General features: G+C 41.2%; 1 protein-coding gene across 4 annotated transcripts in view; it reads right to left on the bottom strand.

The window, feature by feature from the left end:
- Window positions 1-16,693, bottom strand: part of MACROD2 (mono-ADP ribosylhydrolase 2) — a 2,649,380-nt gene that overhangs the window by 791,949 nt on the left and 1,840,738 nt on the right. For all 4 annotated transcript variants that reach the window (XM_029593573.1, XM_029593571.1, XM_029593572.1 and 1 more), the window contains exon 8: window positions 1,173-1,246. In XM_029593573.1, the coding sequence (XP_029449433.1) occupies window positions 1,173-1,246 (74 nt within the window). The remainder of the gene's footprint in view (window positions 1-1,172; window positions 1,247-16,693) is intronic.

The following is a 16,693-nucleotide window of genomic DNA, read 5'->3' as shown; positions in this document are numbered from 1 at the left end:
CAATTTTAGTTATCCAACTATCTTTAGCTAGATAACTTCACACCTAACTGGCTATCTATTGAAAATCACCTATTAGGTTCAAATGTATCCAGACTTATGTGGCTAGATAACTTTATCCTTGAATACAGCTGGTTAAGTGGCATTGCTGTTTAAAAATATAAAGGACCTTGGGGGCCTAGTGACCCAAATGACAGCCCCCCACCTACCCAACTATGACAACAGGCCCTGCCAGGTTGAGCATCCCCACTCTCCAAAACCTGTCTAAAAGAATTGGAAATTAGAAGTGATCCAGAGCCAATCGCCCCTACTCTCCAGTGCTACATAATCTTGCCTCCATCCTCCAAGCCCATCCCTAACTCTTCCACCTTCTTATTGCCTTTAAAAATGCCAGTCTTCAGCTCAGATCATGAACAATGCTAACACAACTCAATTCCAGCATTTTCAGTGTTGCTATGTAAGCAATGCTGGAAGTGTAAACTACTAGCGCTGCTGTGAAGTACAACATTGGTAGTTTATACTTCCAGATTTGCTAATGTATAAACACAGAAAGTGCCAGGCCCAGGTTGTGTTAGCAGAGTAGAGAGTATCATGATCCAAGTATTATATATCAGAGTTAGCTAGATAAGTTATTTGTCTAACTCAACTCCACCCCGGAACACTCTGAAAATGCCGCTTATTTAGCTACATCTTAGCCAGATAAGGACCAGGGGATATTCAAAACTCACATTTAGCTGGATAACATGAGTTAGATTTACCAAAACTAAGTTATTTTAGATTTCAACATTAATCTGTAGACAAATACAATAAGACTTACATGTTCTGGTTCACATTGCTATTAAAGTTCATTAATTATGTCTTTGTATATTCTTCCTCATTATTAAACTAGCCCTCAGCTTTAAAGAATAAGCTTATAGAAATGCATCAGATTTTCACTTAGCACATAGATTTGATAAAATACCTATTTGATTTCCAAAATAAAATAAATACATTTTTAAAATGGGGTCATTTTTTTTGTACAATGGAGTTTAACTTCATCTTCCAGCAGTGATACTGATCTAACCTACAGCTTTTAAAACAGAGACTGATATCATTGAACATCCATTTATATTCATGTTTGCATTTTCTGATCAAGTTTCACAGTCTATTCAGGTAGCAAGCTTTTATTTTCCTACCTCATCATGATTCTTCTTTAACCAATCCTTGACAATACTAAGAGCTATGGCAGCAGCTGGCTCATTTGGAAAACCTAATCAAAGAAAAAGAAAAAAAAAAGTAAACAAGCAAGTCTTCAAGATATTTATTGAAACAATGCACAATATATTCAAACCTAAAAAAATAATAAAAGCATATAAATTGGCCTATGCAATCAAATTCATGCTAAAAAAAGATTTTATCATGCGACCTGATAACATTTTAATGTGTACGATAAAACTCCACTTAGAGGGTAATTTTCAAAGCCATTTCCACAGGTAAAATAGTGCCTTACCTGCAGAAATGAGCTCTTTCTAAATTCCTCTCCCTTTGTGCAGGTAAGCTTACACGCAGACTGCCAATACATGCGTAACTGTACCTCCAGAGAGAAGAGGAATTGGGATTGGGATTGAATTTTGAAAAGTATGCACATATTTTTTCTCAGAAAAACTACTATCCATATAAATTATAAGATGCAACTATGTGCAGATAGTTTTCCTAGGATAATTTTCAAAGTGAAAGTAGGCACATAATTTCACTTTGAAAGTTGGTATAAAATCCATAGGCAATTGGCTTTGCAGAAAGATGAGCAGTTAGGATATTACCTCCTTAATATTTTATGTAAAATATTTTAATGAGGGCATGCTAAAATTTACCCTCCAGAGCATGGTCTCAGTGCTAATGTAGATGTTAAACCAAAAAGTAAAACATCTAGCTGCCATGAAATCCCTATAACTGACCGATGTGAAACATGAAGCGGCTGGCATGCCTTGATGCTTCCCCCACTCCCTTTTAGGAGTCACACTCAATAGCCTACTGGCCTAAAAGCCCCCCTTCCTTCCTCTCTCCTACTGGCCAAGCCCTTTGAGTCACCCACAATGGCCTGCTGGTGTAAGTTTCTACCTCTCTCCAGGGTACTTTTCTTCCACTTACCATTTCAGAAGTTGATAAAATGTGATGAGGGCAGAACAGAGCAAACCTGCCTCCTGATCCATTCCCATCATCTTCAAAAATGGTGCAGGAAGTGCTCTTATGTTACTTTGCTCTGCGGGTTATTAGGCCAGCAAGTCCTTGAAAGTGGCTTTGAGGAGGAGGGAGGAGGTCATCACAGCATGCCAGCTTCTTCATGTTTGCCATGGTTGGGGAGCTGATGAGATGACTCACTGTGGAGTTTACTTTTGAAAATTTGGATCAGCTGGCAAGACAGGTACATCTATACTCAAGACTTCAAAGCAGGTGTGAAGTCTGTGCTGTAAATGACATGCAGGCATTTAGAAATGAAAATGTCTGCGTGCTGGCTCCGTTCGCCTTATGCTTCTGGACTCATATGCTAAAGAGCTGCTGAGATCAGTCGGAAGCAATCTGGAAGTGGTAGCAACAGGGCAGGAGCGACTCTGGATCACTCCTGTCCCCCAAAGACCATTCCTTCACTGAGGTAAGCAACTGAGAGCACAGGGTGGTGGTGGGTCAACCCGAAATAAATATGTTGCTTGATTTTTGGAAGCCAGAGGGTGGGGCTTCTAAAACGGGTTAAGATTGTATATTTATGGCCCGTGTTATGCAAGAAGATAGGAGTGGGGGTGTCACTAAGACCACCACATTATTTTGCATATACTTGCGTGGGGGTACCTGTTAGGGATGTGAATCGTTTTTTGACGATTTAAAATATCGTCCGATATATTTTAAATCGTAAAAAATCGTTAGAGGCGCGATACAATAGGAATTCCCCCGATTTATCGTCAAAAATCGTAAATCGGGGAGGGGGGAGGGGAAGGGGGAGGGCGGGAAAACCGGCACACTAAAACAACCCTAAAACCCACCCCGACCCTTTAAAATAAATCCCCCACCTTCCCGAACCCCCCCAAAATGTTTTAAATTACCTGGGGTCCAGTGGGGGGGGTCCCGGTGTGATCTTCCACTCTCGGGCCATGGCTGCGTTAATAGAAATGGCGCCGGTGCTACCTTTGCCCTGTCATATGACAGGGCAAAGGTAGCGCCGGCGCCATTTTGGTTCCTGTCCCCCGACGTCACGAGCGCAGGAGATCGCTCCCGGACCCCCGCTGGACCCCAAGGGACTTTTGGCCAGCTTGGGGGGGCCTCCTGACCGCCACAAGACTTGCCAAAAGTCCAGCGGGGGTCCGGGAGCGACCTCCTGCACTCGTTGCCGTATTGCAAAATGGCGCCTGCCGTATGGCCGTATTGCCATATTGCAAAATGGCGCCGGCTGTATGGCCGGCCGTATGGCTGTATGACCGGCGCCATTTTGCAATACGGCAACAAGTGCAGGAGGTCGCTCCCGGACCCCCGCTGGACTTTTGGCAAGTCTTGTGGGGGTCAGGAGGCCCCCCCAAGCTGGCCAAAAGTCCCTGGGGGTCCAGCGGGGGTCCGGGAGCGATCTCCTGCGTTCGTGACGTCGGGGGACAGGAACCAAAATGGCGCCGGCGCTACCTTTACCCTGTCATATGACAGGGCAAAGGTAGCGCCGGCGCCATTTCTATTAACGCAGCCGTGGCCCGAGAGTGGAAGATCACACCGGGACCCCCCCACTGGACCCCAGGTAATTTAAAACATTTGGGGGGGTTCGGGAGGGTGGGGGATTTATTTTAAAGGGTCGGGGTGGGTTTTAGGGTTGTTTTAGTGTGCCGGTTTTCCCGCCCTCCCCCGATTTATGATTTAAACGATTTAAAAAAAAAAAAAAAACACGACGGTCAGATTCCCTCCTCCCCCCAGCCAAAATCGATCGTTAAGACGATCGATCACACGATTCACATCTCTAGTACCTGTAGCCATGAGGGCTCTTTATATGAACCACTGCTTCCCGGGACAGGTTTGTGCATTGCATGGCCAGGAACACACAACATTCCTGGCTGTGGCAGTGCATGAAAAAGGTCTTGGGCAAATTTTCTACAAATGCTAATAAGCTTCATGCTCATTAGCATCCATAGCAAAATTGCATGTAAATGGGAGCTAACCCATAGAAAATACCACAGGCTAATACATCAGCCTTTGAGACAGATAACCTAATGTCTTGCATTCTGGCAAACCTTGCAGGTAGTTTTTACCTGCGGGGTTTGCCGCAATAATCAAAGCCAAACTACATGAGAGTTCTGCTTTCCTTATTGCTCCTTCAAAAGGACCTACATAAATTTGCACCTGCGTTTTTAGGCAAAAAACAATGCTCATTTGCCTCCCCAAACCTAATCTCGCCCCAGAAGCACCTATCAAAGTACACATGCTATTTGACATATGATTATACTTTTGCATGCAAAGAGTGTGGCCAAAACACATTCCATTTCTGTGGGTAAAGCTGCATTTTACCACAGAAATGGTTTTTATTATTGACCTCTGCAAAACCAGATAAAATCCTGATCCTTTAAAATGCAGGTGAATCAAGACACAAATATCTGCCACAATCTGAGAATGCTCATCAGCTTTGGCACTGACTGGCAAAATCTGCCTGCTATCCCATAATCTGAGAAAGTAGGAAGTGTCAGTACCATATATATATAGTACAGCTCAGTACTACAATGAATCTGATAGAAACAAAAGGTTTTCTGAGATCTCCTGCAGAATATATGGCACAATGAATGGGGAAATGACAGATGTCTATATATAATCTTTCTGGTGAAAAGTGCCAAATAAAATTCGATTATCACAAAGTACTCTGATTTAGTTGCTTTCGGCTGTTCAGTAAGGTTATAAAAGTATTATTTTACCATTTGGAAATCCCTTTAATGGCACTTCATAATTAGGAATATGAATTTGCTAAACAAAATTTGTATTACATTTCAACATTAAGTCTCATTTCACAATATAAAATCTGCACTTAGGTAATTGGTATCTCTTTGAGCGAAGTTTACACATTTGTTTAGACATGCAGTATGACTTAAGAATGGCCTGAAGCAAAGAATTCCATATCAGATCCAATGAACAGATCCAAGACTAACTGCATCTTTTAAATGATCATTACTTTATTATTTAAAAAATCAAGGCTTTCGGAAGTGCTATTTGATAGATATATTGTCTCTCTACCTCTTCCGTTCAGTTATTCCACCCATTTCTTGCCACAGTTAAAGGTACCCATGCTGTTGACAGCTCTAACTCACAGTGGGGCCGATGAAATACCATGCGCTGAGCCGAGCGCACTGTTAACCTGCAGTCAGACGCGGGTTGAATAGGTGCTAATCAATCCCCTAATGCAATAAGGGGATTAAGAACATATTCAATGTACGTCCATTGCGGAGTGAATCTAATAGCGATCATCACATGCAAATGCATGTGAATGAGGCTATTAGGCATTCACTCCCGATGCCAAAAGAAAAATGTGCGTCTCGGACGCACATTTAACTGTCATCTATTAACGCCTGCCAGGAGCAGGCGTTAATAGCTGTGCGCATCAAAAAAGATGAAAAATAAAAGAAATAAAAGTTAAAAAAAAATTGACAGTGGGACCCATCACGAAAACCGATGCCGAGTTTATCGGTGTCAGTTTACCTTACCGGTGGACAGCCAGGAAAACAGACTCCGATAAACCCGGCGTTGGTTTTCATGACTACCGTTCGCCGCTAAAAACCAATGCCGAGTTTATCGGCATCAGTTTTCCTTACTGGCGGACAGCCAGAAAAACCGACGCTGATAAACTCGGCGTTGGTTTTCAGCAGCGAATGGCAATGAAAACCAACGCCGGGTTTATCGGTGTTGGTTTTCCTGGCTGTCCACCAGTAAGGTAAACTGACACTGATAAACTCGGCGTCGGTTTCCCTTACTGCCGTACGTCGGTCACGAAAACCGACGCCAGGTTTATCGGCATTGGTTTCCGTGGCTGTCCGCTGGTAAGGATACGGCATACGGCAGTCATGAAAACCAATTGGGATCACGTTAGTAAGGATGCACAAGGGTCATGACCCTAGCGCCTCCTTGCTAACGCGACACTCTCTTTTAAATATTGCATGGTGCCCCCCTTGGAGGTGCCTGGGGCGCATTAAGAGACTGTTCAGTGCCCGCTTTCTACGCAACTTTATTGCATCGGCCCCAGTGTGTGTGGGGGGAGGGGGAGACGAAATTTATAGCAACAATTTTTACATGGGTGAATTGCTGTTTATTTGCAAAAAAAAGTTCTGAAAATTGTCCTTCCCATTAGAAGAAAATGCTCCTCACTTTGAAATTGTTAAATAAGACAGAAAATATGCCATATTTTAAGATATCTTTGCCTGATTGTAAAGTCTTTGAAACTATACATATCAAAATAATGGACTTGATTTTTACTCCATTAGTCATTAGAGTAATCATATTTGCCTTTCTGATGTTTCAGAACATCACAAGACCATGTTGTCAATTCTAAGAACACCAGCCTCTGAAACATTAATATGCATAAATCAGAACCATGTATAAATAGGTGATCAGTTACACGTGTCACAGTTCTAGCTTTCTCCCCAAGGACTGTCCATCATAGTCCACAATGCTAAACATATTGAACCATGCAGATCTATTTCTAACACAGTGTTATACTAGTATTTAAGAGCTGCATTTTGTCAGTCATGAGAATTCCTATGTCCCCCTCCCTATTCACCTTTCACCAGAAATACAATCTCTAGAAGCACGTGGGAATCAAATTACTTGAGAGAAATAAGCTTGAGGAGCTTCATGGTTAAGGGATTGCTGGAACAGCAGCTCAGACAATTCTGGCTAAACGCTCAATTTCACAAACGATAAAACAGGTGAAGTAATAAGAGTGACACTGGCCCATGCTGCTGCAGTGACTGCTTCTGCAGCATACAGAAAAGGGTGGAGGGCACGGAAAGCTGAGGGAGCACTAGCCATAAGGTATGGGCTAGCATTGCCCTGAATCTATAAAATACAATTCCATCACTGAGAAGTGTAAATGTCATTTAAAAGAATGGCCTGGTAACTTGCAAAGAGTAACAAAAGGCTAAATTACATTCTTTGAATTCCCACTGGCAAGTCTGATGCTAGGGTAATAAACACTAATATTGCCAGTTATCTAATTCCATGAAATAGGATGCTTAAAACACTTTTTACATCTATACAGCAAAGCAACAGTTGATGCAAAAGTGATTGCATCAAATGTGGCAGTGATACTGCTAGTTATTCTGAGTTCTGTAACCTTTCCAAAGAGAGATAAAATAGAAGAGGCAAAGGGACTGTGGTCCAACATTCTAAACAACTAGGAAATGTGTCAACAAACAAGTTGTAGGACAATACCTTAACACCTTCTGCAACTAGATTTCGAGAATTACCTTCCCTTCATGGTTAATAAGTTAATAACACAATTACCCTGGGTTTAAATAGCAAGGAGTCGGCTCTGTCTTAGCTCGCCAGCTGATGACATTTCAGCTCAATGAAGGGAAAGAGAGAGATCTGGGTGGGGGCAGCCGGCAGAGGAGGCAGGGTCAGAAAGATTTTACAGTTCAGAGGCCTACATCTGATAACAGGTGCAAGAGCCAATATCCTAATTAAGTCCCTTTGAGTATGTTTCAAAGTGTTTGATCATCTTACTTTCAAATGTTTTGTGCGCTTGTGAACTTCTCAAGTTCCTGTTAAATACCCTATGAAGTCCTTAAGGGAGTGATCTTCCACTGAGAAATATTTATCTACTGAGCTGTCATTCTGTTCTTCTCTGTAATGTGTTATTGTTTGTCCAGGAAGATTTATTTTTGTTCTCAGTTTGGCTTAGTTCACTGATGAAGCATCCTTCATATTTTTCGCTTTGGATCACGTATACTACATTCATAAAGGAGCGTGAATTTTAAACTTTTATTCTGAATGCATTTTCCATATGGATAGCTGACCAAGCTGACTACTATTTAAACACATAACTTGACTGTTTCCTAGCACATAACTTGACTGTTTCCTAGCACTTTCACCATATGTCACTGGTTTTCAACCATAAAATTGCACTGACTGAGTGTGCGAAACCACAGTTTCTAGAAGCTGCTGTAGCTTGTGGGAGGGGAGGAGTCTGGCAAGTGAGGAGTCAACAATTCCTAAGGGGTGAATTTTCAAAAGGTTATGTATGTTAAATAGCATCTATTTGCGTATTCTATATTTTATAAATATCAAAGTCGTATTTCACTTTCAAGGTAAATATTAGGGATGTGAATCGTGTGCGCTATCGTCTTAACGATCGAAATCGTCTGGCAGGAGAAGAAAATCGTTTTTGGCACGATTTTTTAGTTAAAAAATCGTTAAAAATCGTTTATTCCGATTAGTGCGCACTAACGGGAGTTAGTGCGCACTAATCGGAAAAAACTAACAGAAAATGATACAATTTGACACTTTTCAGGTCAGTTAAGGTCAGTTTAGGAATGAATATGTATTCCTATTGGCTGCCCTCTTATTTATTCATGTTACCAAGGTTCCCACTGACAGTATATGGGGAATGGGAAATGGAAACAGTTGGTAGCGTGACAAAAAAAGTAATGTGATCAGTCAATGTGACTAGAACTTGTGCCCTAACCCTGATACCAGGGGTGTTGTGATCTTCCTGCACACAGTGCCCTAACCCTGGCACAAGCTGGAGTCAATGTGTGCAGTAAAGGAGACCTGCCTTTTCCACAAGCTGGAGTCAATGTGTGCAGGAAAGGAGACCTGCCTTTTCCCCAGCTGGAGTCAGTGTGTGCAGTAAAGGAGACCTGCCTTTTCCACAAGCTGGAGTCAATGTGTGCAGGAAAGGAGACCTGCCTTTTCCCCAGCTGGAGTCAGTGTGTGCAGTAAAGGAGATCTGCCTTGTCCACAAGCTGGAGTCAATGTGTGCAGGAAAGGAGACCTGCCTTATCCCCAAGCTGGAATCAATGTGTGCAGTAAAGGAGACCTGCCTTTTCCCCAAGCTGGAGTCAATGTGCTGTAAAGGAGACCTGCCTTTTCCCCAAGCTGGAGTCAATGTGTGCAGGAAAGGAGACCTGCCTTGTCCCCAAGCTGGAGTCAGTGTGCTGTAAAGGAGACCTGCCTTATCCCCAAGCTGGAATCAATGTGTGCAGTAAAGGAGATCTGCCTTGTCCACAAGCTGGAGTCAATGTGTACAGGAAAGGAGACCTGCCTTATCCCCAAGCTGGAATCAATGTGTGCAGTAAAGGAGATCTGCCTTGTCCACAAGCTGGAGTCAATGTGTGCAGGAAAGGAGACCTGCCTTATCCCCAAGCTGGAAATAATGTGTGCAGTAAAGGAGACCTGTCTTTTCCCCAAGCTGGAGTCAATGTGCTGTAAAGGAGACCTGCCTTTTCCCCAAGCTGGAGTCAATGTGTGCAGTAAAGGAGACCTGCCTTTTCCACAAGCTGGAGTCAATGTGTGCAGTAAAGGAGTCCTGCCTTGTCCCCAAGCTGGAGTCAATGTGTGCACATAATGCAATGCACAGGAAGCAATGATGTGACTGCTGGAGTGGTGCACTGCCTGCCTACCTAGGCATTTCACGTGCCTGCTAACAAAAATAATAAACAAACAAGTTCTAGTCACATGAGTGATGATCATCACATTACTTTTTTTGTCAAGCTTCCAACTGTTTCCATTTCACATCCCCCCAACCATTACCTCAGTGGGAACCTTGGTAACATCAATAGATAAGAGCACAGCCAGCCAATAGGAATACATATTCATTCCTAACTGACCTTCACTGACCTGGAAAGTGTCAATTTGTATCATTTTCTGTTAGTGCGCACTAACACGATTTAATGATTTTTAACGATAAATCGTTAGAATTTCTATTGTATTGTGTTCTATAACGATTTAAGACGATATTAAAAATATCGGACGATAATTTTAATCGTTGAAAAATGATTCACATCCCTAGTAAATATATAACCTGTTATATGAGGAAAATCTGTGTGAGATCAAGTATACCTTCATACGATGCTATTGATAATATAGCTATCATGTCTGTGAGCCTATTTCACTTTCATGCACCTATATATGGGTGTAAAAAGGGGTGGTTGAGGGGAGTTCCAAGGTGGGGTCTAACACTTATGCACATAAGTTGCTATTTTAAAAGACAGTTATGTGCCTACATTTGTAAATTCACAAAGCAACAAAGAGAGTCAAAATATGAATGCAACAGAAACTGTCCCAGTCACCAACAAGAGCATTCAATTCAAATCAAAACTTATTTTCCTGCAGTTCACAATTTTTAAAGAGTTGTAGCAAAGACACAGAAACTTTAAGGGGATAACTGCAAAAAGGACCTTCATAACACCCATACGTGCAGATTAATTTCCGGCACAAAATGCCCGAGTCATATTTAATTATTGGTCCATCATTTGTGTGAAAAGAGTGGACCCTCTATTCTATTCTTTTTTTAGATTTTTATAATGCAAAGTAAAATTAGAATTAAACAGGCAACTTCCCTGATTTATCAGAAGTGCTGGCGACAGCAGCAGCAGCAACAGCAGTGCTTGTTCCTAATGCACCCGACATAACGTTATGTTTCGTTCCGAGGCTGCATCAGGGGCGCACATCAAATGATATCCATGTCCTTCAGATGTGGCAATTCTTGTTACTGAAATGTGCTCACAATGTCCTGACATGGTCCGCATTATGGAAGATACTACTTCCTGCTTTGCGGGGGGGGGGGGGGGGGGGGGCTCAAAATCAAAGTGTCATTCTTACTCCAAACGACGAATAGAGCAATTATTTATTGTTGATATCGGCACCTCAACATGGCTTACATCGCGCTTCTTAAGTGGCATCAAAGCATCAAACGTCACAAATCCATCATATTAAAAACATCCAGGCACATGAAGAGGGAGAGCCAAACAGCTTAATAGCATTTCAGTGTAGCCCTTTTCAGACCCACCTCTAAGTGAAGAGGATCCCCAATATGCTGGTATTAAAAAGTTTGAAGATAAAGTGACCCCTGAGGCAGGCAAATTGTTCGCCGAAACATGGGCCTATAGTTGGGTCAGATGTTTGACACGCTGAATACCGCATTGATGATGGTGCACAGTGTTGAATGGTTAATAATCTGGATTTCAGTGATTTGGAAAAGAAACAAAGAGCTAAATTTTCATTTTTATTAGACTTGTATTGCTTAAGGGTGGAGTTTGAAGCATTACACTGGATCACCAAACGAATGATTTAGAAGGTGTTTTATCTGACACTGCCTGCAGCTCATTGCGTGGCAAGAGACAGATTATTAACATTTTGAGCACCGTTTGTCTGATGCTGTGTTCCTGAAGTTGTTTGTCAAAATGCTATAGTGTGTGGTATGAATTAGGTGCTTCTTCTGAGCGTTTATGTAATAATAGAGAGGTACCATTTCCTTTATTGTTTGTCTTGCTCTTTTCAATAGTTACTATACCTGGAGACTCTTTTGGAGACTTTTTTTTAATATGCCAAACATCTGGGCCCATATAGGAAAAAGCAAAAAAACCTAATTTCTTTTAAGGATGGTAATATCAAATGAACTTCATTAGTGGACCTAAAATACTTAGAACAAAGGGTCGTATGAACTCCATCAGAGCCAGACTATGAAGAGCTCTAAGCACCAGCACAGATACTTTAAACTGGATATGAAAAGAAGTAGGCAATGAAGATTAGCAAGAAGCAAGATTGCATGATTCCGCTTGCCAAAGTCATTTTAATAGTTTTGCTGCATTATTTTGAATAACCTGAAGATCATGAAGTAAACATTTGGGTATCCCCAAATAAATGCTATGACAATAGTCAAGTCTAGACAGTATCAATGCCTGAACCATAGTAATCAGAATATGCTTTGATATTAGAGGGTGCAATTGCTTAGCTATATGGAGATTATATGGAAAGGATCTAGTGACCATACACATTTACTCTGTCATTTTAAATTGATAATCCACCAATACTAATATTCCAATAAAAACATATGCAATCAATTTAGAACCTTTTAATAAAATGGAAGTAAAACAGAATGATAGGGAAGGTTTGCTCACCCAAAGCATCTCTGACTTCAGAGGATTTAAAGATTATTAGCTTTCCTCCCACTGAAAAGCTGTTGTCAAACAAGAGTTTAGTTTATTAACTATTACCTCTCTATCCTTGCTCAAAGGAACACACAACTGAATACCAATGGAACTGCAAACACTTAGAGAATTTAAATGGGCAAAAAATGGGTCACTTGGAATCCACAATTTTGCCTTTATAATGCTCTTAGCAAGTTTACAGTACCCTGATTCCATGTTGATATACAGTTAACGACCTCTAGCACAGGCATATTACCAACCAGGAAGATCAAGACTTTCTTCATTAGTCACTTCCCACAGCAACAGTAGGAAATAGCTCAAGAAGAGTAATACATCGATAACATTCTAGTCCTTGTGGTTGGTCATAGATCCTTCCAAAACATTAACATTCATAAAATGTTTAATTTACAACCAAAAGGCAGCTCCTGCTACAAGTCTGTCCTAACCGTGAGTGCTGTAACTTTTGAATTATACTGCTGCGGTAAGCTGACTATTTTTGTCTTATTTCCTGCCCTGTAAATAAAACACTTTTCTGTGAAGGAAAAGCTTGAGTCCAGATACTTCTGTTCTCCAGCTCCCCTGAAGCCTAAGACCACTTACAAGGCATTACAAGGAGGCTATTTTCATCTAAATAATCCACTAGTTGAAACAATACTCATTAGATGCCATTTTTCAAGCTAAACTTTGCTACTCTTCAGGCAAAACTATTTCCACCAGTAGAGTTGGTAAAAGCTTTTTACAATTTGGGAACCAGCTGGATACGGGGATTTCTCCCACGGGATAGTATAGGACTTCATGGCAGGTCAAGGCAAAGTCATCCGCCTGAACAGCCACCTCCCCCTTGGGTTGAGCACACAGGTACTGGTGGCTGGTAGCACTTAGGCTGGGGCTAGAGACAAACTGGGTCAGAGACAAGGCAGGCACTGGAGATGGTAGGAACGAGAGGCACAGCTGCAACTGGAGGCACGCGCTGTAAATGGAGAGACACAGTAAAAACAAAGCAAGGCAGGACAGGAGATAGAACAGGTCAAGGCAGGGGCTGGAGCAAGGCAGGGCAGGAGCTGGAACAAGACAAGGTGGGACTGGAAACAGACAATCAACAAACAAGGCCAATCAGGCCACAATGCAATGCAAGGCAAGGAAAGAAGGCTTGAAGGCCACAGGTAGGGTTGCCAACTGGCTCTGGATTTTCAGGACAGGTTGATCCAGTTGGGACTTATTCTAATTTCCCTATTGCATTAACTAAGAAAAGCAAGACTGCAAGTACCTGCACGCAGTAGAATAAAACCAGGATTGGATCAACTTGTCTTGAAAATCTGGAGCCAATTGGAAACCCTAGCCACAGGGTAAGGCAAGGCAAAAGCTAGAAGGCCTGGAGACCACAAGGCAAGGCAAAGCAAAGCTAGATAGCCCAAATGCAACAAAGCAAGGCAAGTCAAGGCAAAGCTAGAAGGCCCAAAGGCCACAAGGCCAGGAAAGGCAAAGCTAGAAGGCCCGAAGGCCACAAGGCCAGGCAAGACAAGAGCTAGAAGGCATGGCAAAGCTAGAAGACCCAAAGGTCACAAGGTAAGGCAATCTATTTATACCAACAGGTTCATCTTGGTTCATTGTATTGTTTTATATAAATGCCAAGTATTTTTTTGTTTTTTTTAAATCATGTAATGTCTATATTACCATGAGAATTTCATTATCTCAAATGGGTACCTCTAGGTTATTGTTTTCTTCTAAAGAATATGAATGTTGACCCAGAATATCAATGCTGATTTTGTAAACCGCTGTGATTTCATTTGGAATGACGGTATTTAAAACGCCCAAATAAATAAAAACTGTATAGCTGTTAAGAATTGAATAATATTATGGTTCCTTACTGCTACTTCTGAATTATATAATTTGAAAGACAGAACTAGCTGAAGATGAGGTCTTCCAGCACAAGACTTGTGTTATCTGTAAACTTAATAGTTTGTATTTTTTCCCTATTGCATTTATCTTTAAAATATTGTGGGAGTTTATTTGTTATAACTGGTATAATAACTGGCTTGCTGTTTAAAGATTTTTCTGACCCCTGACTAAATATTTTGTTATATTGGTATTTTAACTTTTAGAGATGAACAATAACTTGTTTACAGATACACTATATAGTCTTTTCATATGTTAATCTCTTTATCACACTAAAACTGAGAATTTTTCTATAAAAGTATCTCATTTTACTGTGAAAGGAAAATCACATGGATCATTGAAAAGAAAAAATTCTTCAGGTTCCTTAATCATTAATTCTCTAAATGTCTTATCCTCTAATAAACACATATTAAACCACCATTGGGAACTAGCCTTGTTCAATTCCTCCCAGTGCAGGGACACAGATCCCACAAAAGAAAATACATCAAGGTATTAGAAAGCAAAAAATAATTCATCCTAGAATATAAATAGAATGTAAATAGAATATAAAGGAGAATAAAGTATATTTTTACCCATTGGATTCAACAATCTCCATGGATGTGTAAGCACATCCCACCTTTATTTTTAATCATTGTCTTAATAGCCCAATAGCTTTTAGTCAACCTACAATTAGATTTTCTATATAGTAGTATATCCAGTGGTTGATTAAAATCATCCTTCACTATGATAGGAGCATCCCCTGTACTTTACTCTGAATAGTAAAATACTGGAGAAATTCTGGAGAATCAGTTATAGGTGCATAAATATTGATCAGGACTATGGGCTTCATTTTCTAAAGTATCGCAGGCCTGTGATACTTTAGAAAATGCGGTAATGAGGGGCGGTCCTGCACCAGCTGGCAGCGATCGCACCTCCGCGGTGCAATCGCTGCTGGCATCGCACCCAATAACTCCACCATAGAAGGTGTAGTTATTGGGCACGAAATAGGCAGCGAAAAGGCCCTTACCTTTTCGCTGTCCGTGCCGTCGTCGCAGAGTCAGCCCCGGTGACGCCCCGACTCCTCCTCTTCCGGGGAGGACTCCGCCCCGATGTAGGTAGCGCAGGCGTGCGCTACCTTCGCTAGCTATCGCTAGGCAATAGCCTTAGAAAATAAGGCCCTATGTGTTTCTCCCAACATAGTTTTTACCCAGAGTCCTTTTCTATCAGAACTCTGCATACTCAGGTTTAAAAAAGTGATTTTTAAAACATTAGAATTGACACTCTACTTGTATTTAATAATGATGAAGCAAATTTGCATTCCTGTATCCAACCTACTTATACCTTCAGTTATTAAATGAAATGTGAGTTTCTTGCAACATCATAAAATCTGAATGACATTTTTTAAAATAAAGCAACATCTTTTTCCTGCAATTGATTTAAACCATTAATATTATGAGAAACTATTTTCCAATTATATGATATCATTACACAATAATAAATCTGCAAAACTTAGACAGTAACACCTTAAGCATCCATGACCAATTCAAACTGTATTTGCTTACTGGTGCAGATACATCTACCACATTAGATTTCATACATACCACATAGAAAATAATGTGCAGAGATTTGAAAATATAATCTATACAAATTTTTGTCCTCCCTGACCTAAACACCTCCCTACTCCCAGGCCTACCTACCGTATTTTTCACATTATAAGTCACTGCTGAGTATAGTTCGCATTAGTGAAAAAATGGCAAAAATTTTGTAAAGTTAATAAATAAGTCGCCACTTAATATAGGTTGCACCCCAACCATGAGCACACACACACCCAATATCACGCCAAACATTTACCAGCCTGGCTCCCTCGAAACCACCAAATATTTATCAGCCTGACTCCCCCGATACCACCAAACATTTATCAGCTTCGCTCCCCCGACACCACCAAACATTTATCAGCCTTGCTCCCCCAACACCACCAAACATTTATTGCGGGCAATAATGCTGGAAATAACTATACCTTAAGTATACCTTTTTTCCTAGCGTTAAGACCTGTGATAGCTGAAATGGGATTTTTTGCAAATTCTTTTTCAGGCAGGGGAGAGTGGAGTAGAGTGGAGAGAGAAAAAGAGAGCCTCTAGGCTGGCACACATTAGACATCTATTTATACCACTATAGGAGGATCATCTAGTAACTCGAGGTGAGATCTTGGTGGTGGTCTAAGGGTTTTGTAGCCAGTTTTACATGCACAGGCAGACTTACAAACAGCACAGTACACATCAGTGAAGATGAGATTTCTACAATGTACTCTCGCCCTAGCTTGATGAACTCTCTACCTGGGTACTATCAAGCTAGAGTGAGAGTACAGTGTAGAAAGCTCATCTTTGTGTATCTTTCAGTTCCAAATCACAGCAAATCTACACTGATGTATACTGTGCTCTTCATAAGTCTGCCTGTGTATGTAAAACAGGTCCCAAAACCCTAGACCACCACCAAATGCTCACCTTGAGTTACTAGATGACCCTCCTATAGTGATATAAATAGTTGACTTATATGGGAACCTTATAAACAGTCTCTCTTTCTCTCTCTCTCACCAGGAGCCAATTTATACATTTTGATGAGTCTAGGGGTTAGCTAGGTAAGGACTGAGCAAGCTTCAGATAGCAAATGTACCCAGGCAAATAGCT

This window comes from Rhinatrema bivittatum, chromosome 3 (assembly GCF_901001135.1).
Source record: "Rhinatrema bivittatum chromosome 3, aRhiBiv1.1, whole genome shotgun sequence".
NCBI classification, from domain to species: domain Eukaryota; kingdom Metazoa; phylum Chordata; class Amphibia; order Gymnophiona; family Rhinatrematidae; genus Rhinatrema; species Rhinatrema bivittatum.
This window is presented reverse-complemented; position numbering and strand designations above follow the sequence as displayed.